We start from the raw sequence: 27,765 nt of genomic DNA, 5'->3' as shown, positions 1-27,765 counted from the left end.
TGTCTTTGGTGCGGGGGCAGACACTCTTAGCCCCCATCTTTTAAGTCGAGAGATGCACCATCTTCTTTTTGAGGTCGGGCAACACTTCAGCTTTTTCTTCCGAATGTCTCTTTTGCCTTCGGTGAGGGGATAGGCACTCTTAACCCCCGTCTTTTAAGTCAAGAGGTGCACCACCTTCTTTCTGAGATCGGGCAACACTTCGGCTTTTGGTTTCAAAGGTCTCTTCTGCTTTCGATGCGTGCGGGGTAGGCACTTTTAACCCTCATCTTTTAAGTTGAGAGGTGTGTTGCCTTCTTTTTGAGGTCGGGCAGCACTTCGTTTTTTGCTTCGAAGGTCTCTTCTGCCTTCAGTGCGAGGGCAAACACTCTTAGCTCTCGTCTTTTAAGTCGAGAGGTGCGCCACCTTCTTATTGAGGTCGGGCGACACTTTAGCTTTTGCTTCCAAATGTCTCTTTTGTCTTCGATATGGGGGCAAGCACTCTTAGCCCCCATATTTTAAGTCAAGAGGTGTGCCACCTTCTTTTTAAGGTCGAGCAGCACTTTGACTTTTTCGTGCATCAAATAGATATGCATGGGTGCAATTGAATGACACTTACCTTGCCCTAAGGGAGAAAATGTTGCCAAAGGATAAATGTTTTAACATAAGGACAACTACGAAGTAACTTATATGCTTCGGAATTTTTCCACAGGTTTGCACCCGCCAAGTCGAAAGGTAAGATGTCTTTTATTTAGACATTTCATACCTCGACTTTTATGGTGACCCTTCGGTCCGCCTCGTATGGTCGATCAGTGTGCTTCCTTCTATCGAAGACCTGCACCACTTCAACAACGAATTATGCATAATTTCCATAGATGTACACATTTTTTTGGGGGTAATTTCATATATATTAAAGAGGGTTTACAAAGGTTACTGCCTCGTTAATAACCTCGCACCCTGACGAAGGGTTCCCCTATGAGGAAAAGAGTACATAACCTGTACATTGCTTTGACTAAAATGCGGAATTTAAAATTGTATAAATGTAAAACTTGCGAAGACACCTTTTTTATCTTCACTACACATAAAATTTGCGAAGGTTGTCAGCATTCCAAGTGTGCGAAAGTTCTTCCCCTTCGACAGTAGCCAGATGATAAGACCCAGGCCTCATTGAACTCTTTACCAAGAAAGATCCATTCCACCGGCTCTGCAATTTTCCCATAGTTGAAATATTGGTGAGCCTTCGCAGAACTTGGTCTCCATGAATGAACTCCTTCGGTGATACTTTCTTGTCTCTCCATCTTTTAGTTTCCTCCTGATATTTTATCAAGTTTTCAACGGCTTGCATTCTAATCTCCTCTGTTGCATCCTTGGATATCAATTTTTTTCTTTGAGCTAACTCAGCTCTGACCCAGAATGATTTATTTTTACATTCCTCCGGAGTCATCGTCGCTTCGCCGAAGAGCAAACGAAATAGCGTGAATCCTGTTGGTCTCGTTGCCACTGTCCTCACTGATCACAATACCTTCGGTAATTCTTCAGCCCATTTTCCTTTTGGCAGACTTTGTAGATGCCTCGCGAACTAGTTAGGATGATTCCAGTCGCCCTTTCCACAACTCCGTCTGAAGGCCCATCAAAGGCTTCGCCTACGATGATAGCTTTAGCCCTCTCTTCGGGGGATTTCCTCGGGACAATGTGGGGAGGCCTTTGGTCAGCCTTTGAAGACTTGAGTCGCTTGCCAAAGGGTCCATTTGTCATCAAACACTTCCTAAAATAACATAATTGTATTCTATCAGTAAATATTGTTCACCAGAGATTTTTTGACTTACCATTCGAAGGGAGCCTGCGAGAACATTCCCCAACACCAACAAATCCCATTTAAATTTCTTCAATTTTGGAATTTCTGTAAACAGTAGAATGCTCTGGCGACCTAGGTGATCATGTGTTTGTCTAAAAAGGCTCATTGTTGTTTATGAAGCAGTTTACTCTCGATAAATCGTACCGCTACAAATTATTTGTTGGAGTGTGCCATTGAAATTTTGCATGGGTGGGTAGGGTACTATGAGAACCGCGACAAATGAATTACTTTTTCTAAATATTTGTTTGTGAAATTTACTGAAAACATAACGATTCAAATGTATTTTCCATGATAAAACTACTAATATCAGTTTCAAGTGATAAATCTCCATACTTTTATATATATTAGTGATCAAAATTAATAAATTTTAACTGCACACATCCCTAAATGAAATCTATTTAAGAACGGAGGGAATAGCATATTTGATTACCCATAATAGTGGTTTCACCCACTAGAGAGGCTGCAGCAAACGAGACTAAGCTTCGTACTTTACATTGGAAGATATAAGAGTACAGAGAATGTATGCCTCAATTACTTAAGCAACACATGATTCTTCCATTGCCCGAATCAAAAGACAGACTATAACATAGCTATAACAAATCTGAACACTACCTAACAATCAGGACGAGCTAATGGTTAATTGCAAGTTTTTCCATCTCGTTCACCACATCATCAGCTAACTCGGCCTCCAGAGATCCAAGGCATTTCTCTAATCCTTTAAGGGCTGCAAAGGCGCTCGCAGGTGAGCCACCAAGGTGCCCTATTTCCTTGCGCATCCCATTGATGACCTCATACAATCTTTTTACAGTGAGCTTCATTTGAGACGTGTCTTGTGGTGGATATACGGAAGCCCCAAGATCGTTAGCCTGGTCAGCAATCTCCCTGCAATAGCTCAGCAATTTCTCCATTGGATCAACCTTGTCCTCATTAGCCCCGCTTTGGTTACCTGAGCTCTTAAGCAAACCAGTAATGAAACGAATTGCCTCTTTCACTACAACCAGGGAATCAGATGCCACAGTGACAACCAACTTGGCAACAGCAACCTCCTCTTCAGTGAAATCATCGTCCAGATCAAGATCAAATGACATCTCATCTCTATCAGAACAACTCGTGGTGTCAACAACGCCATTGGAAGACTTTTCAGCTGTACTATCGCTAGAATCACCAATAGGGAGTTCCTTCATCTCCCGGAGGACATCCTTCAGATACACGCCTATCTGGGTCATGGCTCGTCCTATGGCAGTACAGTTCGAGGTAGGCACCTTCTTGAGAGCAGCACACGCTTCCCATACAGTTCCTGTGACCTGAGGTATAATTGTCTTTCGATCAGGGCTGGAAGATTCTGCACATCAGATTAAAAAAGAAAGAAGTATTAGCCCAACTTCAAATCTTCTGAGGGATTAAAAAGAAAAAAACAAACTGCAAGGTTCGAAGGTTAGTGAATGTGCTTGATTACATGCTGCATTGCTATTTCATAGCTCATAGGTCCTTTACTACTTACCCACTCATGCACTAGAATCACAATACCAATGCATCCAACAATATTTCAAACTCAAACGACACGTGCTTCTCCTTCTCACTTCAAACATATGGAATTTAAATCAGCAATTTTAGCCATGTGATTTGTTCGTCATTAACACTGCTTCATCTAAATTCAGACTAACTACATCTAAAAATCAGTAGGGACTATCTGGAGGCATTGTTCTAGAAAAATGACAGCACCTTGTGACAAGCTTTGGCAGGATTTTGACATACCATAAGCAGAAACAGCTTGCTTGAACAACGAGAAGCTGGAGTCTACCACGTTCTTTGCAGAACTACAGATAGACTTGCGCAGAGTAGGCCCAGCACCAACCATGCTTCCGTGGCAAACCAAAAGGAAACCTTGTAGAATGTTGAAGTACGCAACAATGTTCTCTTTCAGCGTGGCTACATCAGGCAAGTCTCCGCTCCAGAGCATACCAGCTGTAGCAAAAGAGAGGCATCAGCCATCAAAGCAAAGTTAACCGGAAGTTAACTCTTATATGCTTGTATCACCTTGATGTAACGCTAAGGGTTAATAAAGCTTCCTTTATCCTAAAAAAACCCTCACAACCGCATAGACTGGATGTATTACAGTAAGTACTACAACGAAACAAATTGCAAAGATCCAATGCAGACAACATAGCTACTACATGCATTAGCGAAACCTACTAATTCAGATAAACCCCGAATTTTCGTAACCTGCAATACTACTAAGCTAATTCTTTACGCTGAAATCAAAGAAATTCTCCATCAATTTAGCTACGCATGCTTCGACCACCTAAGCGCGAGAAGCTGAATCCAAGAAATCGTTCAATCTTACACTTACCAACGGTGGCCTGCCTGGAGACCTGATCGCCGAGCGTAACGACCTCAGACCACTCCGTACGCTCCAAACCCGCCGGAGCCGCCTCCGCCATCATCTGAGAAACCAAGAGTAAACAGGCATGTAAACGGTGTGGCGAGGTTTTCGTGTGGGATCGGAGCCGTACCAAGACCGTAGCTGGTTGGGCCGTACCTGGAAGGTGTCGTTGATGGTCTCGAGATGCGACCCCAGGAAGCGAGACAGCTCGTCGCCTCCTGCCGCTTTCTTCGCTCTTCCTCCTTTCTTCGACATGCCGGCCGTCGTGGCGGTGGCGCGTCGGGGGGCGGGGCTGGGAAGAAGAGAGCGGCGGGGAGCAGCCGACGGGGACAAGGGGCGGCGCCGCGGTGGTAGAAGGGTCTATTTGGTTAGGGCTTGAGGCTTGAGCCTCTTGGTGTCGGAGTTGCGCAAGCCGTACGATTCGCATCAAGATTCGTGCTGATGAACGTTTACTCTTTTCCCATCACAACTGGACGCAATTTTTAGTCCTGTTTGGCTTTGTGCCATACTAACTCTGCGAAAATTGGTCTTTGTTTGGATTGTGGCAAAAAATCTCAAACTCCTCTTCATGTTCTACTAAAAATTAATGTACAATTTATTTCATCAACCCATAAAATGACCAAGATCTTGGCATGTTTTTGTACTGAACACTACCGAAATTTTCCGGGCAGAACTAACACTGGAAATAATGTTCAAAACTGCTTTCAGTTACACAGGACTTCTCAGGGCCTTCAACCGAATTGCTGTCTGATACATTGTCCAAGATAGGTAAGAACTGTACATTTTTGTTCCAGAAGAAGTGAGGAACCAAAACATGTAGTGATCTTGCTTTATTGACTAGTTACATCAGGCTTTGATGCTGCAGTTACCTAAATTATTCATAAATTTCATGCTGACATGTCACTGTAGACGGTCGACAGAAGAGAAGCAGAAGGCAGCGGCGGACCAGACTGAAGCCAAGCTGCGGTGTGGGCTGCGTGTCAGGCGGCCCAGCAAGAATTACCGGCCAGACGAGTGGGTTGTTGGCCAGCTGAGTGCAGTGAGGATATAACTATCTGAGAGAGAGGAGATGAACATGAATGATGTTGTGGGATAAACCCAGAACCCCTTTCCTCTATCTGATTTCCCAATCCAATTCCTCTCTTCCCAGTTAACGATTGCTTGTTCTTGTGATATGACAGCAATGGAGCATCGTCCTCAAACAATGAGCTATTGTGACAAACCAAGTTCCTGCGGTAGGAGCAGAAAAATGGGATTTCTAATACTTAAGAAACATCACATATGTACAGCACCTATGTATATATAAAAAAAAGAAACAGCGAGTTTTTGCAGTCAATCTATTAGAGCTGCTTTCTCCGGAATTTTTGATGACTCCTCCAAGACCATGCAAGCAAGAAAATCACAAGTGCTATCCCCACCGAGCTCCAAAAGATGATCAACCAGGGAGGCATTGGGTCATGAAACAGCCCTGGTCAGATTGTTCAATGTTATGCACAGTTTTCAAATCATAACTTCTTTTAAAGAAATATACAGCATATCATACACTGAATTGCTAGTGCCGTATCTGACAAGAAAGTTGAAAAGATCTGCTCACCACGCCCAAACTTCATGCAGATAAGCAGCTCCATTATGCATATAGCAAGAGAAAGCCAACAAAAGGCCCCAACCTTCTTCACCGGTTTGCTGAGATGATCAAAATTATGGCCAAACATTAACAATTCATCATGAAACAGAGTTAAAATGTTGTTCATGCATACTGTTGCTAAGAAATGTGGGACATCCGTAAGCGTGTGCAGGATAGCTGAGAGGAGAACCTGTCTTGCAAGTAGGAGTTGTATTCGCGGATGGTTGGAATTGCAATCAACCACCAGAGGATCAATCTGTACACGACCAAGGGATTCCGCGGAGGGATCCATAGGCTGAATTTGAGAAAGAATGTGTTAAGCTCCACGGCCATGAAGACGACGCAGAGGAACAGCACTTGGATGAACCTCAATGGCCCCATGAAAGGATGCCACTGGTCCTTGTCCCACTGTGCAGGGGTGAACTGGCTCAGTGATCTTTTCACCTGCAAGCCAAACGAAGGGAGTAAACCAGTCTGCACAAATAATGTTCAAGTTCTAATATCAATTCACACTAGTTCTCGACTGTTTAATTAGACTAATTGAAATATTTCGGTTCGTGTTTATAACCACAATTTATGTCATCGTTTAACTATAAATATTCATTTTGAAACAATTTCAGCCACGAGGTTCTATTTCCTGTGTATGGTATAAAAAATTCCATCAGTCAAACTCAATAATATCTAGAGAATGACAGTATGGATCTTCTGGGTCTTGGCCCTAGGATAAAATCAAGCCTGATTAAAAGGTTTGGTTGTCTGAAACAGATGCAACTATTCACATGTGGGTACAGTTTATAAGATAACACTGCATAGACAACTGTATGCAGAAAAAAAAATTATGAGGAAAATTTAAGTGATCAATAATGACAAACGGCAGATTTGGACAGCGCAACAGAAAATGTGATACAGCCCCACTGGAAAACTTCATATGTTGTCTGGCGTCTCACAAGCAAGAAGTCAAAGCAATTTACTTTTGGTCAGTAAACCGCATTGTTTTGGAGCCATAGTCTTGGACTATCCATTGGCAAGAGGCTGTCCTAACTCAGAACAGTATCCATGCTGTGTGATTCTCGTGAAAAACATAAGAACCAAGGGAAAGTTGACAAGTACATATGATATGATCCGGGACTCTGGGCCATGATGATAAAAGAGCAGCGGAAAAGAACAAGGATACTCATCTAATTAGAATCTGTAATAGATGGTACCCTCTCTTTTGTTTTACTTGTTTCAGACATCAGCATTCTCTAAAGAATACGTTTGTTCATTATATTTCATAATCATATGTTGGGACGACATTGAAATATTTTTTAAACTAATACTGTCTCCACGAGATAAATCTAACTACTCTTTTATACTAGTGGTCAAAGTTTGATCCCATGCATTCTAAAAGAACATATATTTAGGAATGTAGGCCGTATCCATACAGTGATCAAATTATGACAAGACCATCCAACTATAAAATGGAGAAAGGATTCGTCTCTTGCTGTATTTTCAGTGAGCATACCTTACCCATGATGCTTGGCTGGCGGCTCAGTCCAACCCATTCATACGTTTTGCCATCAAAGTAACGGACTGTGTGCATTCCCGCCCAAATACCTGAATCATAATAAATGCGTTTCAGTCGAAGGCTAGCTTTGCCCGCAGCAGAAAGGATAAAGCATGGCATGCTCATTGACAAATAATATCAGAAATATTCTAGCAACTCTTCTTGGATACCCAAGGCCATGAGTATTCAACAACCTAAAGAGTCTTGATTTGTTCAATAGAAAGTTTACTTTCTAGACATGAAGACAGGACATTAAGTATACTAGTCAAATAATGCGATGTTAGAAATATGCCAAACATGTACTATTTTGTTTTTCCTTTTAACTTATGGAAACATCACACAATATCTTAAATATTGTCATGTTACAGTTGATAGGATCCGATGCAAAGAAACTGTATAAAATCATGCAAATGGAAAACATGTCGATCACTTTAATCTGCTTAATTCAAATTTACCGAAGAACTTTATATCACATCAATATCAGCAAGGTAACCAAAAATATGAATCATGAACATTAACTGTCTTCAAATGTCTCACCAAACCAATTGCAGATCAAGATATCCAAGATAATACTATCCCACCAACACTCATTAAAGTTTGGCAGCATATGTCTGAAAGTAAGCTGCAAAAGGTCATAGTAAGCATACTTCCTTTTTAAATAGACTACAAGTAGAAAAGGATATCTTAAAGGTTCTTTTTTCAATCCAAGAAGGCACCCAGACCTAACCTCCATTAGCTCAAAGCCAACTGACAAGACCCAAAGAAGAAGTTGATTTCGTATCATTACAGCTTTGCCCCACCACCCCAGGATATGTGCAATAACGAATTCATCAAATAAGGTATCCTATACATACATCAAACTGTCCAGTTTAATAGAATAATAACAATGATGACAAGAAAAGCATGTACATCTTCACAGAATAGGAAGGTTCATCTGGAAAATCATACATAAATATTTATGAACTTGTTTTTAGGGTTTTCTGGAACATACAAACGGCAGTCAGCTCCATAAGATCTCTCCGGCAACTCTGCAGTAGGATAGACAGGTTTTATTAGCACCATTTTTAAGCAAAAAATAAATCTAATGTTCACTGTGAAACTATTTAACGCAGAGGTTTTACCAACTCCAAGAACAGGGTGAAGGTGTTTCATGAACTGGCGAGCATCGTCACGATTCTGGAAAATGGGCAACAAATAGGAATCACAACATTAGAGAGCCAAGTCATTTGGACATAAACGATGACAACAAAATGATATCCAACCCCGTATGTGGCTAACCTGGAAAAGAAGAAAGGTAAGAGCAACGAGGTAAACGACAGCCAGTCCATGCACCAGGCGCCAGACAGCAGGATGGGGCCTAATAAGTATCCTGTGGCAAAATTGCTAGGGCACTAAATTAGTATCGTCCAAAAGTATCAGCACATTGACCTGTACTGATGCGCAATAAATTTGTGAGAATTCCAGATTTATGGGAGCTAAAATGGCTATGGATTGTGACGCATATCACAAAAAATTGCAAGTACAAACACACAGTAAATATGCTTTAGGCACTGTATCCCTTTAGGTAATTTTGTCTATTATTGCCACTTCAAACATCCTGATGAACAATATGCAATATACTACTGTGGCTTGAGAGATAATGCTATTACCACTTAAGGTCTTAAGCAACATGACAAACGATAAGCACTGCACTAATAAAGCTCAAGTGTTTGGTTTACATTAAAAAAGAGTTAAAATTGCTCACGTTGAAGGTGCTTGAAGCGTGCAGTAGGCAAGGAAGACTGCAATCATAGCCCAGACACCCCTGTAAAGTTTAAGTAAGAAGATGAGTCAGCGTCACTTACTCTCTCCAATCATTGTGCAATACTATGAGGGAAGAAGCTGAATCCAAAAGGCAGAGAGCATCAGAATGAAAAAGTGGTCTGCTTCTTTACAAATAAATTTGGAAAAGATGAGAAATAGCCTGATCATTTTCAGTTTTAAAAGTTCAATACATCCTAAACAAGGTACTAATAAAATCTTGAGATGATTCAGCCATACCTCTTCATAGATGTCACGCTGCTGTAAGATGCAGCGCCTTCTGGATCAAGTGCTCCACTTGCCCAGCTGAAAGAGAAGAAGAATTGAATCCGAGATGCTAGCACGAGAAAGTGAAAAGGAGAACGCCCCACATTTCTTCAGTACGGTTGGTATACACCGCTCCAGAGCAAGCTTTACAAATGCGTTTTACCTCTGAAAATCGCTCGGCGGCAGTAACAGCACAGTAATTCGGTGGATTTCGATAGAAATCGGTCAAATTTTGTCAAAATCTTAATTTTTTAATTTAAATTTGAATTTGGTAAGTAACTACTTGGTTTATGAATGTGGTTCAGATCGAATAGTCTGGTAACCGCGATAATTAAGTGGTTGCCGACGATATTTCGAACCCTGCTCCAGAGAGTACAAGTTACTGAATTGCTTGTCCCGCGTGACACCTCTAGGATAACTTGGGACTGGGGTTAGACAGTTAATGGTTGTATCTTAGATTTAGGTTCAACGCCCAAGCTTAATTGGTATCTTCGTCGCGTGAAGCAACCGTAACAAAAAAAATAAAAAAATTGCGAGGGGCAGTAACAAATTTCTTGATGAGTCCATTTGTTTATCTTACTAAATGAACTGAAAATAAGCCTCTCATGCATTTTGCGCTTGCTAAAGTGAGGTGTAATAGAGCCCAAGCAAAATAATATTTCAGACAATTTTAGAGCAAATTTCAGAAAAAGATTTGGCATGAGATACTTCAACAGGACTCTGGTTCTACTCAGCCACTCGTATTTGACTTGCCAATCCATTATCGATCATGCTCCAATCATCCAAAAGCTCGATTATTTCGCATAAATTCACTAAATTTCCATCCCAAAAAGTTTTTTTCAGAAAAAAAGGAAAAAAGAAAGAAAACCACAAGAGTATATGGCTGCCTTTCAACTCTGACACTGTTGCAGCACCTGGTAGCCCTGGCTGCTCTTGTACTTCCCAGACACATGCCTTTCCACACCAGTAAAACTTATGGCCTCAACACGGTAGCAAAGGCAGAACCAAACAAGGGAAGAGAGGAGGAGAAATCGAAAGCGCTTACATGAGAAGGCAGGCACCGACGAGGAGCACCGAGACGGTGTGTGGCTTGTAGAGCCACGCCGTCCATGGGTCGTACTCCTCGGCGCCGTCCGTCGGCGGCGGTGGCCTCCTCTCCTCGCCTTGCCTCGCCCTCTGCTTGGCCTCCATGGCGCGTCGGCGCCCGAATCAAGAGAAACAGCGGAGCCGCTGCCTATCCACGACAGCAAAGACCGCCACAACCAACACTTGTCAGAGGCGAGGTATGCAAGCCAACACGTCGCAGCACCTGCAGAGATTATGGTGCACCGAGTCACCGGGCATGGATCGCAGTTGCACCAGGAATAAGAAAAAAGGGGTGGAAATACGCTAGAAAGGCAGGTGATGTTACATGCAAATCAAGAACTCACCGCCGAGTTGGGACGCCAGGAATCGGGGTTTGATCTCGCTGTGTGGTTGCCCTATACGATCCAACAAGATGCGATAACGCAAACAGAATTGGCGAAAGAGACGGTGGCGCGCGCGCGCGGATTGGGGATGGAAACTCACGGCCGGAAATGCACCGGCGGGAACCGCGAGTCGCAACGTGCGCCAGATGGGATGGGATGCAAGGGGGAGACGCCGAGGAGACGGCGCGAGGAGCAGGGGAGAGGAGGAGGCGACAGGCGAGACTCGAGAGGGTGGCGGGGGCGCCTTTAAAGGAGAGGAGAGACGAAGGGGTGATGAGCTCCGTGTGTTTGGCTCGGGTCCGCGTCTTCAGGTAGGGAAATTTAACTCTGCATACATACATATGTATATGTATATATATATATATATATATATATATATATATATATATATACATATATATAGTTTATCTTAATTGTTTATTTTTTCACATGATATTTATCTATTTATTAATCTTTATATTTATTTTATAATTTTGTTCATCTATCTATCTAAGTATTAATCTTAATATAAATAAATAGTCTAGATAAATTATGTATCCACGAACGCTTGTGAAATTTAGTGTTCCACCACGTAACGCGACGCGTGCCAGCTCCAACACCACTTGGGCTCAGGAACACGACCATATCCAGGCTACCCAACACGACCAAAGCCGCCCGCCCGCCCGCCTCGGTTGCCCCGTCGGGGTGCCCCATCTGTACCCGGGACGCTCTGGCGGGGTCCCGGCTTCCTGGGCTGGCACGCCGGTACTATTATTCGTCGAGGCCTCCAACCACTTTTGTTTCTTGTATTTGTGCGCTTCTACACCAAACTAATCTGCGTGCACCATGTGCCTTGTGATGCACGTATTTTACATATTTGGGTGCCGGTAGCAGCTGGCTAGTCAAAGGGCAGTCCGGCACCCGTGTTTTATGGATAACTCCTTTACGACTTGCTTCCTCGCCGGGACATGTCGTTATTCCCAACTGATTGAGGGTATATATATATTTATATCATCAAAGTTTGAGTTCTTTTGATACGAATTTAAGTATTTATTTTTTAAAATCTAGTTCTGCGTGTTTGAGATGTTTTGTTGTCTTACTGGGAAGTTATATTTTTATTATCTAGAGGGTCCTTATGACATATACTATGGTCCACATTAGAGGTGTGCTATTTTACACTAGCCCATCAAATTAGTTATCTATCTGGTTTCGAATCAATTGTTGCTAAAATCTAATCTTATTGGTTAGATTTCGCATACCTTTACTTTAGCTCATGAATATTGGACAATTTGTGGATAACCGGGTGCTCGATCGATCTTTGGTAAGAATCCAATTTATGAACATATTAGCAGCTGAAATATGGCATAAACTAAACATTCATTACAGTTGGTGTGCTAGGTATAGCCTTCTGTCTAAAAAAGCTGCAACCTAGTATGGTATAAACAAGATTAGGACACGTACCTCGCTTAACGTCATTATACTTCCTCCGTTTTTCTTTAATTATTACTGATTTTTATTGTGGTAAATTTGACCGTGCGTTTCTTTTTTAAAAAAGATTTATAATACTTAAAACTTTTATATTATTTGATTTATCATGAAACAAACTTTACTAGTATGGTATATTTTCAAGTATGTATAAATCTTTTTTAGAAAAAGATGCTTGGTCAAAATTTCTACAATAAAAAACAGTGACAAGTAAAAAAAAAGGGAGAAAGTATAACGTGTGAAAGCTAATTTCTAATATCTCTCTTACTAATACCAACAATTTCTAATATCTCTCATACTTGTATCAGAATGTACTTTTGTTTAGTTAAAAGGGTATCATTTTAGATATCGATATAATTAGCAATGCAATAATTTGACCACTAAAATAAATGCAAAATATGGTAAAGTTGTGAACATTTCAAACTACTTCTCAGGACAAATATAGCCATACCATTTTCTAAAGCTGAATCAAAATATTCAACAACATATTGATGGTCACAATTTAAATATGTTGACCGCACTTAACCAAAACACACTTTTTTAACCTTAGAGAATAATAAAATCGTTAGGATTTGCCAGTCCATTCATCAGAAGAGAAGAACAATTACGACGCCCAAAAGAAAAGTAAAAAGGAGTAAAGGACATGTAGTGATGGTGAATGTTGGAGTACACTGTACACCTGGAAAGAAAGTAGTGGAAATGGAAAGAAACCGGGCCAGGAATTAGTTACCTGCGGGGCAGAAGAGAGGCTGGCGAGTGGCGACGAGGGCGACACGGACGGAGGGACGGAGATTTGAGCTTCCGTTCGTACGCGCGCGTAGGGCCGCTGGCGTACGATCCGCAGCCCGCGCGATCAAGGCCGTGCAGTCAACCCCCCACATGCTCGCAACCCCGGAGCCTTTACACCCGGCGCACGCGCGCCGGCTCGGCACCCCTCCCCTCCTCTGGTCGCGCGGCAGGCGGAGACGCGCGTCGCCGTAGCGAACCTGGGCAAGCGGACAAGGCCGCACGGGCCACGGGCGTCCGGCTCCGGCTGCCCGTGCCAATTTGACCGGCACGAGCGCCGAGCCCAGCAGACATTTGATGGCTGTTGTGTCAACTCACCTAAAAGGACGTGTGCGGAACGGGATCTCTGACTTTACAGTGAAGCGCAGTTACGGTGATTTTACTTCACCGTGAGATATGGGATCCCAGATGTATGAGTAGTATTTGATGCTATAGGGTTTTGTGAATAGTAAAATCGCTGTAGTTTTGTTACACTGATGTCATGCGTCAGTCTATTTTCTGCTGCTCATGGATCACTGTTCCTTTGACTTTACCCAAATGAAGTCTGACGATTTAGGAGCTGTTTGGTTAGGTGTTAAAAGGAGCTAATCTAAATTTTGGTTACCTTGGAAATTTTAGCTTCGGTGTAGTTTGAGGATAAAATTTGATTATATTTTGAAAAATTTGGTTAGCTAAATTTTTCTATAGTGTTTTGGTAAATCTTGGACGATCAAATCGTCCACCAAAATTTTTAGTCAGTCAAATTTTAGTTTGATCTTAAACCCAATACTATTTTAACAGTTAAAATTTGACACCGCTCTGATTTGATTTTTATCCAAATTTTAGCTTAATCTGCTATTAGCCCCTTAGATCTATAATGTGCTGATGAAGTTAGGGAATTTAGATCATGATATGCCGCCGGGTGCTTTTAGTCCGGCTTGCGTCCGCCTGGTTGCTGGTAACAGGAACGGGGTTCAGCTGTTTAAAAGACTGGGTTTCAGGCTCTGTTCCGGACGTGCGATGTTCCCAAATCCCCGTCGAAATTCTGATGTTTTCATGAAATTTCTGTTCTGTAAACAATGCTTAATTGCTTTGAACGCTATGTTTGATTATAGTGTGGTGGAGTTCTCACGATCAACATACTAGATATAGAACCTATTTATTTCATATTAGCATGGTCGAATCGTATAATAATATCTTAGATTTCATAAACCTGCCCAACAGGGGCACAACAAAATTCATAAACCTGATAGATCGGGGAGATGATGCCGTGATACTTCTTCGCAAAAAAAAGAAGATGATGCCGTGATACTACCAATTAAGTTTTATAAAGAAAAGTTCTGGTCCGAATCACTCTGCGACACACGTCGGTTCCTTCCTGATAACAGCTAGTAGGATATTCTTCGTGGCATCGGCATCCGATTCTTTGATATCACCAAAAGATTCTTCCATTCAGCAGAGCATGGGACAGCGCATTACGCCACTCTCAATGTTTTATTTTTATATAATATTTTAGAGAAGAGGGTAAAAAATTGGTGTTAAAAAATAAACTTTCAATACATGATATTTATATATTGTTTCTTTACCTCTACTAAGATAATTAATGGTTGCACGTAGTATGATCAAAATTATCATTTTAGTTATGCTACCAACTATATTGCTTTACAGGGAGGGATGAGTAATGCTTGTGTCATAGAGGACACAGATGATCAAATATGAGGGAGAAAAAGCATAAAGAAGAAACTGTATTACCTTAATACGGTGTCTTACATTTTGGATGGTTCAACAAGCTAGTTTCTTAAACAAGCTCTATCTCTCTCCTCTTTAAATAACTTGTCACATCAGACTTTTGTTTACGTGAACATCTAATTAATATCTAAGAAATCAGGCATATTGAAGCATTGGGAGAGTGAGAAACCAAGTTAAAATACGTCTTGGTTTATATATGATGAGTGATTGATAAAATTGTCGATTTGGTTTGTCAAATTTTGGATTGATTAAGCTTGACTTGAGCATTTTGATTATAGACTAACTGCAGTTGGAGTTGGAGAAATTGACGATCGACGACGTGTGATCGGGGCTAAGCGGGTGCTTAGTGTCGGACGATCAAGGAGGTCGAGCGGAGTCAAGGATGATCCTAGCTATACACGTGGAGGTCAAGCAAAACATGAAACGAAGGATGAAAATGACGTGTTGACAAAGTCAAGCGAAAGTGAGGCCGGTGCAAGTGACAAAGCAACTCGAGGGATCGAGAACAGGAGAGACTTGTCAGCGGTCAGGATCGAAAGACGCATTACACGTATCGATATCAGAGCGCTTTCTTAATGTGTAAGCAAGTGACAAGTTACACTTTGAGAAGTGTGCAGAGAGTTTCACTGTTAAGCCTCAAAATCGTAGGAGAATAGGAGGAGTATGCATCACCATCGTAAAGCTTGCGTCGAGACGAAGCTAAGTCGTGAAGGCACCGTAACTGTTCGATAGACAGAGCAAGAAATGGACCAAAATGCTATCGGTGGTAGGTAAAAGTATACTATAAGAGATGAGTATTTTGGTAACAAGTTAGGAAACTTAGGGTCAAATTTTTTAGTCTATAAATAGAAGAATAGTTCTATGAGAGAGTTTGAACCAGTAACTTGAGCCCCTTATGCCACCCATTTAGGAGCCTAGTGCTAGGGTTTTAGATAAGAGAAATGATGAGAGGTTAGCATATGTAATAGGTGTGAGTTTTGAAAGAAAAATATTTGTAATTTGCTTAAAATAGGACGGTCCTCTTTGAGTAATGAAGTTAATATTTTTGCATATGCTTAAATTCTCCTCCTTCTAGTTTTCCTCTATTAGTTTCTTTTTTTGCAAGTTTTCGATCTCAGTTACGATTTTCGTTTTCGTGCTTGAGCTAAATTTTTCCATCTTGTTAGAGTTAATCTTCTAGTTATTAAAGACATAAAATTCATATACAAAAGTACATAATTGGGTATTGAATTTTTTTCCTCTAATCCATCAACTTGGAGGTTTTCTTCACCCGATGATCATCTCCTTAAATTTTTGGTGTTTCTCCTACAGATCCAATTTTTGTGTGGGGTTGAGTTTGAATTAGTTTGCTGTAGAACCTAGGGTTCGATTCTAACTATGAGATCTATCTTTTTGTTGGGTTTTGAAAATTGGTTTTTGAATCGGAACTTTCGGGTTAAGCCTGAATTTCTATTGTGTTGTTCTTTATGGTGATTCCTTCTTGAGGTGTGTTGGGCAAACAAGGAGTAGATCATCTATTTCACAATAATTTTATAAGATGTATATTCACCCCCCCCCTCTAGTCGCCTATCTCGATCCTACAGAGAGGCTTTAAGGAAATTATGATGAGATTATGTCATCTGCTATCGCTAAATAAGCCATGGTCAAACCATACACTTATCCTCGGGCCTAGAGCCAATAAAGTAGACTCAAGGCATGTTTACTTTTTATTGTAATTCTAACAATTCAAATTTTAATTCTTACAATCTAAAATCTAGATTGTACAATCTAAAACAAATAGCACCAGATTATTAGAATCTCTCCCCTTTCTCTCCCCTTTCTTACAAACTCGCTGTCTCCCTCCTAGAGTCTATCTCTACTTCCGCCATTAGAGGCCAAAGCTCGCCATCGACTTCTGCCTGGGTGGCTGGCTAAGACAGTGTTCCCTGACTCCATTATCCGGTTTGACTGAGTGTCAACGGTGAGCATGACGGACGTCAGTGCTTGGTCAATGGCGGCAGCGTGCTACTGCGAAGGAAGGAGGGGGGGGGGGGGACGACACATGACGCTCAGCCCTAGGCTCAAAGTTGAGGAAGGGGGTCGGCGGCTAGGAGCTCAAGTCGGCTTTGACTTAGGGAGGTCTTGGATGAGCTCGAGGCACGACTTCTCCACTAGATCCAAGCAATAGACGATGAGATGGACGGTCGAGGCGACTGCCGGAGAGGAAGAGGGAGGCACGGGTAGCGGAAGCTTAGGTCAGCTTTGGCTCAGGACCGCAGCTTCTCCACTAGATCCAGCGGCAAATGGCGAGGAGGACGGTCGAGGCGGCTGCCAGAGAGGAACAAGGAGGTGTGGGTGGCGGGTGCTCGAGTCAGCTTCGGTTCAAGGAGGTTGTGGACATGCTCGAGGCGCGGCTTCTCTGCTGGTGCTCTGCTCTGCTATGGTGGCTCGGTCGAGCAGCAGCAAGAGGGAGAGAGCAGGGAGGGAGCGAATGAGTGAACAGAGAAAGAAGCGAAGGGAGAAAGAAAGAAACAAAATGTTATGTTTGTAATGACAACGGTGAGTAAATATGTGTCATAATCTGGTAGAAGCAACATTTCCTTAGATTGTAGATTGTGGCACAATCTGATCCCAAATTATGTATTTTTTTAATGGAGGGACTAATAACTAATCTAAATACCAAAGTATACTCAAAACCCCAAAAAGGTACGACATTCCAACTAGGCTTCTCATCCTTTTATGTCATGTTATTAATGCATCCTTTAATCCCAAATATAAATCTATTAAGACATCAACATAATATCCAATATAATAATTTATTTAATAATATCTATAAAATATATTATTTTAAATAGAAAGAGTTAAATATTATAAAAATATTTTTCATGATGAATCTAATAACATCGACCTTATCTTATAAGTCTATATGTTTTTTTACTATTAGTGGACAAAGCCAATAAAAATTGACTTAAGACAAATCTAAATATACTTATATTTATGAGGTACTACTAGTTTTCTATTTCTATTGGTTAACTAGTTGAATATCCGTGCATTGCAATAGGAGTAAAAAATTTGCGAGGAGCCACAATATCGAGCAAGGAGGGTCGAGGAGGGTTGGTGCAGAGCGTGGGGAGGAGGTTGGGGGTGGCGGGACCGGTGGTTGGGGAGGGCAAGGAGCGATGATTGTGCTCGGGTTTTCTTGGTTCTTGTGGTTTGATGGTTTTTTGTCTTTTTTTGGTTTTTTATTAGATGGGAGTAGAGGAGAGTGGGAGAGAGCATGGCACAGGAGGGTACGGAATCACTATGTATTTTTTTAAGTAGTAATATATATATATATATATATTATAGTTTCATAACTGAGTGATGCTCCCATATCCCTATCCACTCGGCCGCCAAGCAGGATTGCTCAACCGTCAAGCAAGTCCTGACCAGCCAAACAGGTGCCTCAACCGTCAAGCAGGATTGCAAGGCAAAGGCACGTTTGGATTTTGCACAGTCCTTCCCTAGTTATTGCCATGCCAAATACCTTTCTGTGTTCGCAATTCGACCAAATGTGGGCAAGAAAATGAACTACAGGTCTAGGCGAGCCGACGTCAGAGGCCAGGTGAGCCAATATTTAGCGGAGCAAGCATGACTTTGATCCAAACGTGCCCAAAAGTCTCTTTTGAATGGTTTTGTACTATGGAAACAGAGCCTCCGTGGCTAACACGATACAGACTTGCTCAGTTTCTCTGGTGCTCTTTGGCACATAGCTGATATACTACTCGTATCTATCTAAGTATTCTAAACATAGCCTGCATAGCAATGGTCCTTAACAGTCGACTATATTCTATTTTATGATGCTCTTATGAAACATTTGCACCGAACCTTTACAAACCTCCATTCTTTTCGTATCTATCTGCATCTTCCTTTTTTGTCATAGCTCTGGTGTTGCTTGAAATCGCCTGCTTGTAAGCTCCTAATGTGTTCAATAAGAAATCCAAGATATAATAGTTGTAAGGCACATAGAGGACATGATCATAGGAACAAAGATTTTTGGTCCAACTACACTTGGGAGCTGAATAAATCACACTTGGAACGTTGCATGGTCCTAATCTAAGAGAGTAGCTCATCTCAGGGTGGGTTAAGACAATAAAATTTTCTGAAAATTGATTGTCATAATTAAGCTAGACATGCTTGGTACTCAGGATTGGACACCATGTTTGGCCACTCCAATCCCTGATGTGTAGCCTGTTGTTTCCACATCAATTTGATAAGAAAATGAGTGTGATTTATTCATTCTTTCAAATCACTTGAATACAATATACAAACCTTCAAATCAAACCATAAAACGAATCAAAATTCAAGAAAAAATGATAAATGAGTGGAACCAGAGTTACTTCCAAATCTGACCAATGAGAGTTGTGCACCACAGTGCTCTTTACATCAGCGGTTTTCATGGGCTTTTCAATGTCGCTTGTGACTGTATTTGGCTTTGAGTCTGTTACCTTCTGTTCCTCAGCACTCTCCAAGAACAATTCAAGTCCCCAGAATATGCACACCATCAAATACGAGATTTAACATCAACAAACTCAAATCACCTAGAAGAAGAACAAACTAAAAAATGGGGCATATACATTCACCGACTTGCTTTTAGGTTGAGCTAGATGCGAAAGCGTGAGCTTTTCAGTGGCTTCCTATGGAATCAGGAACAGTGACAGATCATCAAAAGAACAATAAACGATAACAGAACAAAGAGCAATGTATCTTTACTCAATGACCTTACATGAATGAATAAACAAAAACGATTGATCGTGCAGATTAGCCACCGGTATTAATGATCTGCCCAATTGAAAAAACTTGGTGTTTATTCCATCTTATACCTCCTGCTAGTAAGCAAAGGTACCATATACCAGCATTAGCCACATCCTATTCAGTAAAAACAAGATGTTAGAAGAATTACATGATGACATGTCTCACTAATACTCACACCTACATCCAATTACCTGTTCGTTCTCAAGAAATTCAATCCTTCCTTCCTGACAATAAGAAAAACCAAGATCAGGATAATCAAATAATTTTGACAATAGTTCATAAACAAGTTTAAGAGAATGCTCAAGCTCACTAATCTAGCAACCATTTGTTGAATTTCCTCAATATCAAATCCAATTGATATATGCCATCTTTAACCTCAACGACCTTCACATATAGAACAAAACCATATGAATATCTTGAAATGAGGATAACTAAAATATATTTCACATATTTACAAATTAAAAGTATATGGTATATGTTCAAAACACACACACAAACAAAAAATATTCCCCAGGTTATAGTACCATACCTGTCACATCCCGAAATCCATAATTGTGTGTTTTAATCCTAAAACATGCAATTTCAGCTTCATGTTCCAGTTTGGGTCACTGGAGCACTTCACTTTGAGTCAATGAGGTGGGAGAAGGAAAAAACTAAGAGAAATAAAGGAGCTGGAAGCAAGTCTGGACTTTCCTCTAGGTAAATGGGGCCCACTTGGGTGGAAAATATCTCTCTATAAGTGGGCAACAGCTCTCTCTCCCCTCAAACTTGCCCATACGTACTCCTCACCCACTCCACCATATAAGGCTTTTTGAGGAAGCAAGTTGGAGTTGGCTGTCTCTCTCACTCTCTCTCTTAGGCTCCCTTTTTCCCCTTTGGATCCCTACCTCTGGAAGCAAGATCAAGGTACGTATGTGGTACTCACGTGACCACCAGCTCAAGGACTACTCGTCCATCCAATTCATTTTCAGTTTCCCCGAAGGAATTCGAGCTGGTTCTGAACTTGTTTGGTGTTCTTTGGGAGAAGCAAGGAAGCAGCAGTTTTTCCTCTCTTCTCCAAGCCATTTTCCGTCGTTTCCTCCTTCAACTGGCGGTCACCAACCTCAGCAAAGGACCTTGGGTGAGTCTGCTAGACTCCCATGGCATGTATGCTCATTTTTGGTTGGATAGATCTTGAATCTGGAACTAGGGTTGCAAAGTTCTTAAGGTTCTGCAGTCTGGGAACAAATGAGGATTTATGTGGATTTGAGTTAGGAATCATGTTGCTAGGCGGTTGAGCAAAGTCTAGACCCTGTACACCCTTCTAGGCATTTTTACTTTTGATTTAGAGAGACTCCCAGGTTAGTTTAGCCCAGTTTTTCCCTTCGCAATGGCTGCTGTTCTGGAGCTGCGCGAGGCTGATTTTACTGTAGCGCCGAGTACTGTTCGCCGGGCACCCGGGTACTGTTCACCCGAGCACGAGCACAGTTCACCCCCGAGCACTCCCGAACACCCCGGGTACTGTTCACCCGAGGACCCCCGGCTACTGTTCACCGAGCACCCTGTACTGTTCACCCCGAGCACCCAAGCACGGTCGATCCCGAGGACCCCCGGGTACTGTTCACCGAGCACCCGAGCACCCCTGTACTGTTCCCCCCGAGCACCCGTACACGGTCGATCCCGAGGACCCCCGGTACTGTTCACCGAGCACCCCCTGTACTGTTCCCCCCGAGCACCCGAGCACGGTCGATCCCGAGGACCCCGGGTACTGTTCACCCGAGCACCCCGGGTACCGTTCACCCCGAGCACCCCGGGTACCATTCACCCCGAGCACCCCCGGGTACCGTTCACCCCGATCACCCCCGGGTACCGTTCACCCCGGGTACCCGTGAGTACTGTTCATTCCGGGCACCCCGAGCACGGTTTATCAGGCTTTCCTGATAGCTGATAGCTTGTAAAATTCGTAGTTAATTCGTAGGAACTCCAAACTTTTTGAGACCACTTGGAAAATTCTAGTTTGGACAGTACGATCTTGGAATAAGGTTGTCATATATTGTGGAGCATATTTTTCTTACATGGTCGCATTTCATACATGCTCATTACATTGCACGCGTTGCTCTCTGTAGTGAACACCGATCCGTCGATCCCGGAGGCCGTGGGCGATCGTGAGGCGTCCCACCTTTCTGATCCAGGGCAGCAAGGCAAGCATCGTTCATATTGCACCGTGTCTACTTGAAAATTTAATATGTTATCTACGCTTATGTATACATTGCATGTGTCGGGTACTGGGTTGGGTAGAACCTATGCCGATGCATTATCCCATTTCGGTCACGTGTCATGTGTTGTTCCTAGGAGCCTAGTGGTGTCATCGAGGTCTAATTTTAGTTCGCTATGCTTAGTGGTACTTAGGCTTTCCGGTAGAAGTCGACGACGGCGTCCACCGTTGTCGCGAGCCTAGGACTTATTACTTGTTCACACTTATGGTTGTGTTGATGATGAGTCGGTTTGGTGAGTGGTGAGTTGAGACGAGGTGTGGGCGGTGTTAGGGGTGTCATCTGCTCACGAGGAGTCCTCAGGCAGTTCGGGGAGGGAACCCGGACACCGTAGACCGCTTGCACCAGTTAAGCACCGATCATCGGTGTAGTCGGCTTTAGCACATACCTTACTCACCACATGCTGATATAATGGTAGGCGAGCTGATTACCTTCGCAGACGTGGTCATGTGGGCCTCGTCATAGACGGTGTGAGTCCGGTTTGAGTCCGGGCTTTTAGCGGTATTAGTTTGCTCGGGGAGTAGTTCTAATACCGCCTCGCCGAGCTATGGTTGATCCACATGGTTGGGCCTGGTTGGGAAAGGTTGTCACGGGTACCCCCTTGTGCGCATCTTAGCGGGTGGCACAAGCCGTATGGTCCCTGTGTCGTGTGGGTCCAGGAGTATCCCCCTGCAGGGTGTATAATCAGTTCGAGCTGCCGCGCTCTCGGTCATGAGCATCGCTATCGCTTATCTCCACCGAGCGACCATATTTTGGTCGTAGAGTTTCGATGTGGGTTGTGGCATGGTTGGATTGGGGTGGTTTGGTCGGTATGTGGTTGGTGATTTGGTGGGAATGGTTTGCTTTTATACACTTGTTGTTATATATCTGTTTTGATCAGTTGGTTGGCAGGGTTTGAGTCGGTGGTTGGTTAAGTCAGTTGCTTACACCTAGAGTCTAGGTTGCTTACCGCTTAATGAACTTAAACATGTCTTAATCCTTGCTACAGCTTTAAATGCATGATCCTTGGAGTCGAGAATATATATACTCATACTGTGTAAGACTTGCTAGTACCTTCGTACTAAGGGTGCTGCCCTTAAGTTGCTTTCAGGTTCGCAGGTCGGCGAAGATGAGGCAGTGTTCGGCTACTTTGTGCCTGCCGATCAGGGTGGCGGGCAGGAGTAGCACCTTCTACTCCGAACTCCGGCGCTTTTGGTATGGAGCCTAAGGGCATACGGCTCCATACTCTTTTGTTGTATAGGTTTTTCTTCCGCTGCATAGTAGTTGTTGTTGTTCCTCTTTTGTTGTAAATTGTGGAAGCAGTTACTTGTTTAACAATGGTAATCCAGTTTAATTATTTGCTCTCTATTAAACTGTGTTGTGATATTTAAGTTGGAAGGCATGTGTTCCGATCCTGGGCACAAAACACGTGCCGGGACTACCGGAATGGTATTCTGGTTAATCGTCGAGGTTGTGATTATGAATAATGATCCTCCTGATGATTAATTAGAATACTATTTGGACGGTTCCTCATAATACCCGTGAAATTGTATCCATTGATGGTGTGCCTAGGAGATCAGTCATCAAGTCTAACTGATAGACAACATTTTTACCAGAAAATAAAGGTTTCTCTGTCAATACCTCCACAAAGATGCATCCAATGTTCCAAATGTCAATAGCTGGTGTATACTGCTTTGAGGGAAGAATAATATAATACACATTAACATATTACGCAAAAATCAAAATCCTGCCAATAATTTACGTAATAGTAAAATGCTTTCACCATTCTTAATAGTAAGAAAAGCTCATATGATTATTGGAAAATATGTTATTCAACATGCTATTGGTTCTTATTTGTGTGTAATACTAAAAAATCAAAATAGGAAAATGGATCATGTAGTAGAAAATGACATATAAAACAAGAAAGAACAACTTAGATCCCTACCAAAACAGGACAAAGAGTTTATCAAAACATATCTCTTGCATGTGAAATGAACTTGGAGAAATCCTAGCACAAAATTTATTTATATGTCCAAATTAGTTGGGCAGAACCATAACAAAATTTATTCATAAGGAGATACAAACAAAAGCATCTATGCATGAGTGGGAGCTAGTATCATAGGCAAAAGTGACATGAGAATGGTAAAATTAAAAAAAAAATATATCATAGAACATATTGCCAAAGAAAATGAAAGTTAATTATATGCTTATATAATCACAATTGTTAACTCAATACTATGAGGACCATTGAACATTGCTTCTCACAGCTAAAATTGAATCATATTTCTATCAGTATAAATGATATAAATGAATTATTAAGCTCACCTTTGAGAAGAAGGATCCACAGAGCTCTGATGCTCTATACCATCTGGTTGCAACATAATTCTACAAGGCCCATGATATTTCAATTCAATTAGTTAAAAGTGACTTTATGTTTTAACATACCATCTAGAAGATTGTTGTTAGGCTATCGTTGAATTCAACTCGTGCTAGCCCAAAGTCACATCTCTTCAATTCGCAGTTAGAATTAGATAGAACATTCTTGAGCTTCAGGTCATGGTGATAAACATTAGCTGCCGTTACATAAGTTCAGTATCAACACAAATGGTGGTTACAAAATGTAAAAGTGATATATGTAAGTATGTAATTTTTTTCACGGATTATTAATAGAGAAAACGTGAAAAAACATATATGGGTGCTGGCAACTTATGCCTCCGACAATTAGATGAGCCAAATAATTATTAACCATCCACATAGAATTTAGAAGCGTCTTAGAACGAAAAAATTCTAATGGAAAGTCAACCGTCACATCTATTATAGCAGACCAATCATCGCGAAACCAAAAAAAAATCCTCACATAAATCCTCGTTTTTCCTCAAATCAAGCTCACACGTCACCAATCCCCCGCATGCCCATGCTCCAAATCCTAGAACCCGCCGCCCCAACACGCCCACCACCTAGATCTGCCCCTGATTCGGACAGATCAACATTCCCCACCACCAAAAAAACCTTGAAAAATCACAAAAAATCACCGAAAGAAAGCGAAAACGGAAGAGTGGTGGATGCGAACACGGTGGAAGGTGATGGAGGCGGCACGATGTGATGGGGGTTGGGGACATGGCGCTCGGAAGAAGTTAGGTAAGGGGTTATCTGGCGGCGCGGCTCTTCGATGACAGAGGGGGCGGGTGAGGGATTTGGGACTGATGGGGGATTTATAGGAATGGTATGACTCATTAGAGATTTTTAAGTAGACAAGCTGATCGTGAGAAACATAATAAACTCGAGGGCGAGTATGCAAAATCCTTATCGACACATCTGACATCCCCGCCCAGATCGTTGCCGCCCCAGCCTCCGCCTCCAAATCTCGCTCGGAAAGCGGAAACGAAGCGGTCACGGCGATGGCGGCGGCCGGCAGCGGTTCCTCCGACGATGTCCCGGTCCTCCATACGGAGAACCTCACCAGCAACGTCAAGTCCATCTACTACAGGTGTCTTTCTTTCTCTTCCTCCCGCCCCCTTCCCATGGCCTCGATCTGATCTGGTGGCAAGGTCAATTTAATTTTATTTTTAATTGGATTTCTCGCAATCTCTATGAAGTAGGTAGTCTAATCATAGGGTAGTCGACGTTTCCCCGCAAACTAGGGAGTTTTTCTAGTAAAATTTATACAATTGATTGTTTAGATGTTTACCAGAGAGGAAGAGGGGAGTTGTGAGTTCATTTTCTTTAGGTTGAGCACTGCCCTTAGATTTGCGCACTGAATTTCCACCATGCTTGATGAATAACAAAATTGAAGTGTATGATCCACAAGCAGTGATTCGCTAAAGCTGATTTTCTGTAGGTTGAGTACTACCCTTTGATCTGCTAGGAGTGCTTTACCGTAACCTACAGCCATATGTTTATCTATATGGCTGTGCAGAGAAAATTTTCGTACTTTAGTTAGTACTAGGATCGACTGAATTTGCAGAATACCTATGTGATATTGGCATATTGCTGCAACAGGCTTCAGGCACCATGTGAAAGTATGAAGATTATTTTCTATGTGATAACATGCTCAACAGTTTCTTGTTTCAATTCTTTTTATAGACCTATCCATTTGACAGTATTTGACTGATTTGCTATTTAAGCCAATCTTAAACATGAGATTTTTTTCACATTACAGTCGAACATTCTTGTCGATCATTGGTGGAGTTGTTGCTGGAATCTGGGGATTCACAGGCCTGATGGGATTTGTCTTCTACTTTCTGATAATGATGGTTGCATCTATTGGACTCTTGGCAAAGTCAAAATTTTCAGCTCAGACATACTTCGATAGTTGGAGCAGGATTTTGATTGAAGGAGTTTTTGGTGGCCTTATGGTAAACCTTCTTGCTGCCATGTTGATATTTTGTAGCTTATCGTTTGTAACCTTAAACCATATAGTCAATATTATTCCTTTTGCATTATAACACATGCGTGTGCTCTATATATTTGAGATGTCATCTGAATTATTATCCAGCCTTATTTTAGCAGCATATCTGTACAAAACGAGTCCTTGTTTGGCATATCTGTTGATGTATTGAATTATACAGAGCTGTTGTTTTGCTCTCTGTCGTATATTTTCTGCAGCTTTAAATAATTTATTAGGACTGCAAATGGCTAGTTTGGTGTTCTAATTATCTATTTATAGTTGGACTGTTACCTTTTGTCCTTTGGTAATGTTCTGAATCCTGCATGTGTAATTTTGTAAACATAAGATCTAGTTTCTCTTCAGATACAACATGCATTCTTTATGTTCTGTTTGTATCCTCTATTCTCAAGTTCCTTCATGGCAATAAATTTGGCTTGTTTAATGATGTTCTAACATTAAGAATTTTCTTTTGCAGTCCTTTGTGCTGTTTTGGACGTATCCTTTGATAATTTAAAACATATTTTTCATATGTTATTCCTCTTCTTTATGTGTTTATTAGGCTGCTAGGTAGGCCAGAATATTATAAATTCCTGGGATGGTCATTTTCAGAACCTACTGGCTTCATGTTGGGCACCCTATTATTATCTAGAGACTCTACTACGCCTATAAATGAATATTTTAAGATATGGAAGTAGCTTTAGATGACATGTGAGACTTTGTCAGACTGGAATAAAAATTGGAAAAATGTTTGAGACAATCACCAAAAACATGTCCTGCATCTGCAACATGTTTTGCTACTTGCAAAGCATGTTTATGCTTGTTTCTCCCTTATATTTTTAATTATTCCAGTGTTGACCTTTTTCTGCTTGAGTTCATCCTTGACGAGAAACAGATTTGCTTATGACATTGTGCACATCTTCTGATGGACGTAGAAATGCAAAAGCAGATGTGGAATTTCTCCTGACATCGCACATGCCCCATGGATCGTGTTATGTTCCAATTTTGTATTGGTAATCAATATAGTGAGCTGCGGCCATCTATATATCAGTTATTTCGGTGTACACTGTATTTTTTTTAGCAAATCACATAAGCTGATGTAGCAATTCCTACCTTGAATGACTAGCTATTCTGATTCGTCACTTCCAGCATCCATAATGTCACTGATGACGATGGCTAAAATTTCGTAGTGATGAACACTCAGCTTTCCGCCTTCCTGGCATGATCATATGAGATGTATTCGTCTCTTGGGAGCTATTTTCCTCAGTTTTTGTGTATTGATATTTACCGTGTATGGATTACACGCTATCTCGATTGATTCAAATGACTGGGTCCATGTGAATCCTGCATCTATTTCCAGACCAAAGTGACTTTATTAAACAAAAATTACCAAGGGAAGACATCTCTGTCGCATTTTTTTTTTTTGACAGTGCGACCTTATCTGCACAGTCTTCATTAGAGACTCGGAGCAAAAGCGAA

General features: G+C 41.8%; 3 protein-coding genes across 5 annotated transcripts; 1 reads left to right on the top strand and 2 right to left on the bottom strand.

The window, feature by feature from the left end:
- Nucleotides 1–2,292: 2,292 nt before the first annotated feature.
- LOC133929373 (uncharacterized) lies at nucleotides 2,293–4,791 on the bottom strand. Its single transcript, XM_062376104.1, has 4 exons — nucleotides 4,371–4,791; nucleotides 4,182–4,275; nucleotides 3,587–3,796; nucleotides 2,293–3,173 (listed from the first exon to the last, which is right to left on the bottom strand). Exons 1-4 carry the CDS (start codon nucleotides 4,467–4,469, stop codon nucleotides 2,461–2,463), a joined length of 1,116 nt encoding a protein of 371 aa, XP_062232088.1. The 5' UTR covers nucleotides 4,470–4,791; the 3' UTR covers nucleotides 2,293–2,460.
- A 153-nt stretch (nucleotides 4,792–4,944) lies between these two features.
- LOC133929372 (CDP-diacylglycerol--serine O-phosphatidyltransferase 2-like) lies at nucleotides 4,945–11,225 on the bottom strand. 3 transcript variants are annotated; one of them, XM_062376102.1, is made up of 13 exons: nucleotides 10,882–11,225; nucleotides 10,497–10,760; nucleotides 9,425–9,490; nucleotides 9,129–9,188; nucleotides 8,663–8,753; nucleotides 8,506–8,560; nucleotides 8,333–8,412; nucleotides 8,112–8,228; nucleotides 7,922–8,006; nucleotides 7,343–7,434; nucleotides 6,029–6,282; nucleotides 5,809–5,897; nucleotides 4,945–5,682 (listed from the first exon to the last, which is right to left on the bottom strand). In XM_062376102.1, the coding sequence occupies exons 2-13, from the start codon at nucleotides 10,640–10,642 to the stop codon at nucleotides 5,555–5,557; spliced, it is 1,263 nt and encodes a 420-aa protein (XP_062232086.1). In that variant the 5' UTR covers nucleotides 10,643–10,760; nucleotides 10,882–11,225; the 3' UTR covers nucleotides 4,945–5,554. The 3 variants fall into 3 exon arrangements, with proteins under 3 accessions (XP_062232086.1, XP_062232084.1, XP_062232087.1); XM_062376100.1 differs by having other exon boundaries at nucleotides 5,427–5,682; nucleotides 8,333–8,560; XM_062376103.1 differs by lacking the exon at nucleotides 4,945–5,682 and having other exon boundaries at nucleotides 5,813–5,957; nucleotides 6,016–6,282.
- A 13,946-nt stretch (nucleotides 11,226–25,171) lies between these two features.
- Nucleotides 25,172–27,514, top strand: LOC133929903 (uncharacterized). The gene is made up of 4 exons (XM_062376659.1): nucleotides 25,172–25,389; nucleotides 26,062–26,257; nucleotides 26,765–26,784; nucleotides 27,182–27,514. The coding sequence occupies exons 1-4, from the start codon at nucleotides 25,301–25,303 to the stop codon at nucleotides 27,210–27,212; spliced, it is 336 nt and encodes a 111-aa protein (XP_062232643.1). The 5' UTR covers nucleotides 25,172–25,300; the 3' UTR covers nucleotides 27,213–27,514.
- Nucleotides 27,515–27,765: the final 251 nt, after the last annotated feature.

Source organism: Phragmites australis, chromosome 9 (assembly GCF_958298935.1).
Source record: "Phragmites australis chromosome 9, lpPhrAust1.1, whole genome shotgun sequence".
Classification (NCBI taxonomy): Eukaryota; Viridiplantae; Streptophyta; class Magnoliopsida; order Poales; family Poaceae; genus Phragmites; species Phragmites australis.
This window is presented reverse-complemented; position numbering and strand designations above follow the sequence as displayed.

Excerpts from the sequence above, each read along its gene's own strand:
- LOC133929373 (XM_062376104.1), bottom strand. The coding sequence starts at position 4,469 with ATGTCGAAGAAAGGAGGAAGAGCGAAGAAAGCGGCAGGAGGCGACGAG. Across the intron at positions 4,276-4,370 it reads CCATCAACGACACCTTCCAG|ATGATGGCGGAGGCGGCTCC; the intron begins GTACGGCCCAAC and ends TTGGTTTCTCAG. Across the intron at positions 3,174-3,586 it reads GCAAGCTGTTTCTGCTTATG|AATCTTCCAGCCCTGATCGA; the intron begins GTATGTCAAAAT and ends TCTGATGTGCAG.
- LOC133929372 (XM_062376100.1), bottom strand. The coding sequence starts at position 10,642 with ATGGAGGCCAAGCAGAGGGCGAGGCAAGGCGAGGAGAGGAGGCCACCG. Across the intron at positions 9,189-9,424 it reads AGCGTGACATCTATGAAGAG|GGGTGTCTGGGCTATGATTG; the intron begins GTATGGCTGAAT and ends TAAACTTTACAG. Across the intron at positions 8,229-8,332 it reads ACAAGTTCATAAATATTTAT|GATACCTTATTTGATGAATT; the intron begins GTATGATTTTCC and ends ATGTATGTATAG.
- LOC133929903 (XM_062376659.1), top strand. The coding sequence starts at position 25,301 with ATGGCGGCGGCCGGCAGCGGTTCCTCCGACGATGTCCCGGTCCTCCAT. Across the intron at positions 25,390-26,061 it reads GTCAAGTCCATCTACTACAG|TCGAACATTCTTGTCGATCA; the intron begins GTGTCTTTCTTT and ends TTCACATTACAG. Across the intron at positions 26,785-27,181 it reads TCCTTTGTGCTGTTTTGGAC|ATTTGCTTATGACATTGTGC; the intron begins GTATCCTTTGAT and ends GACGAGAAACAG.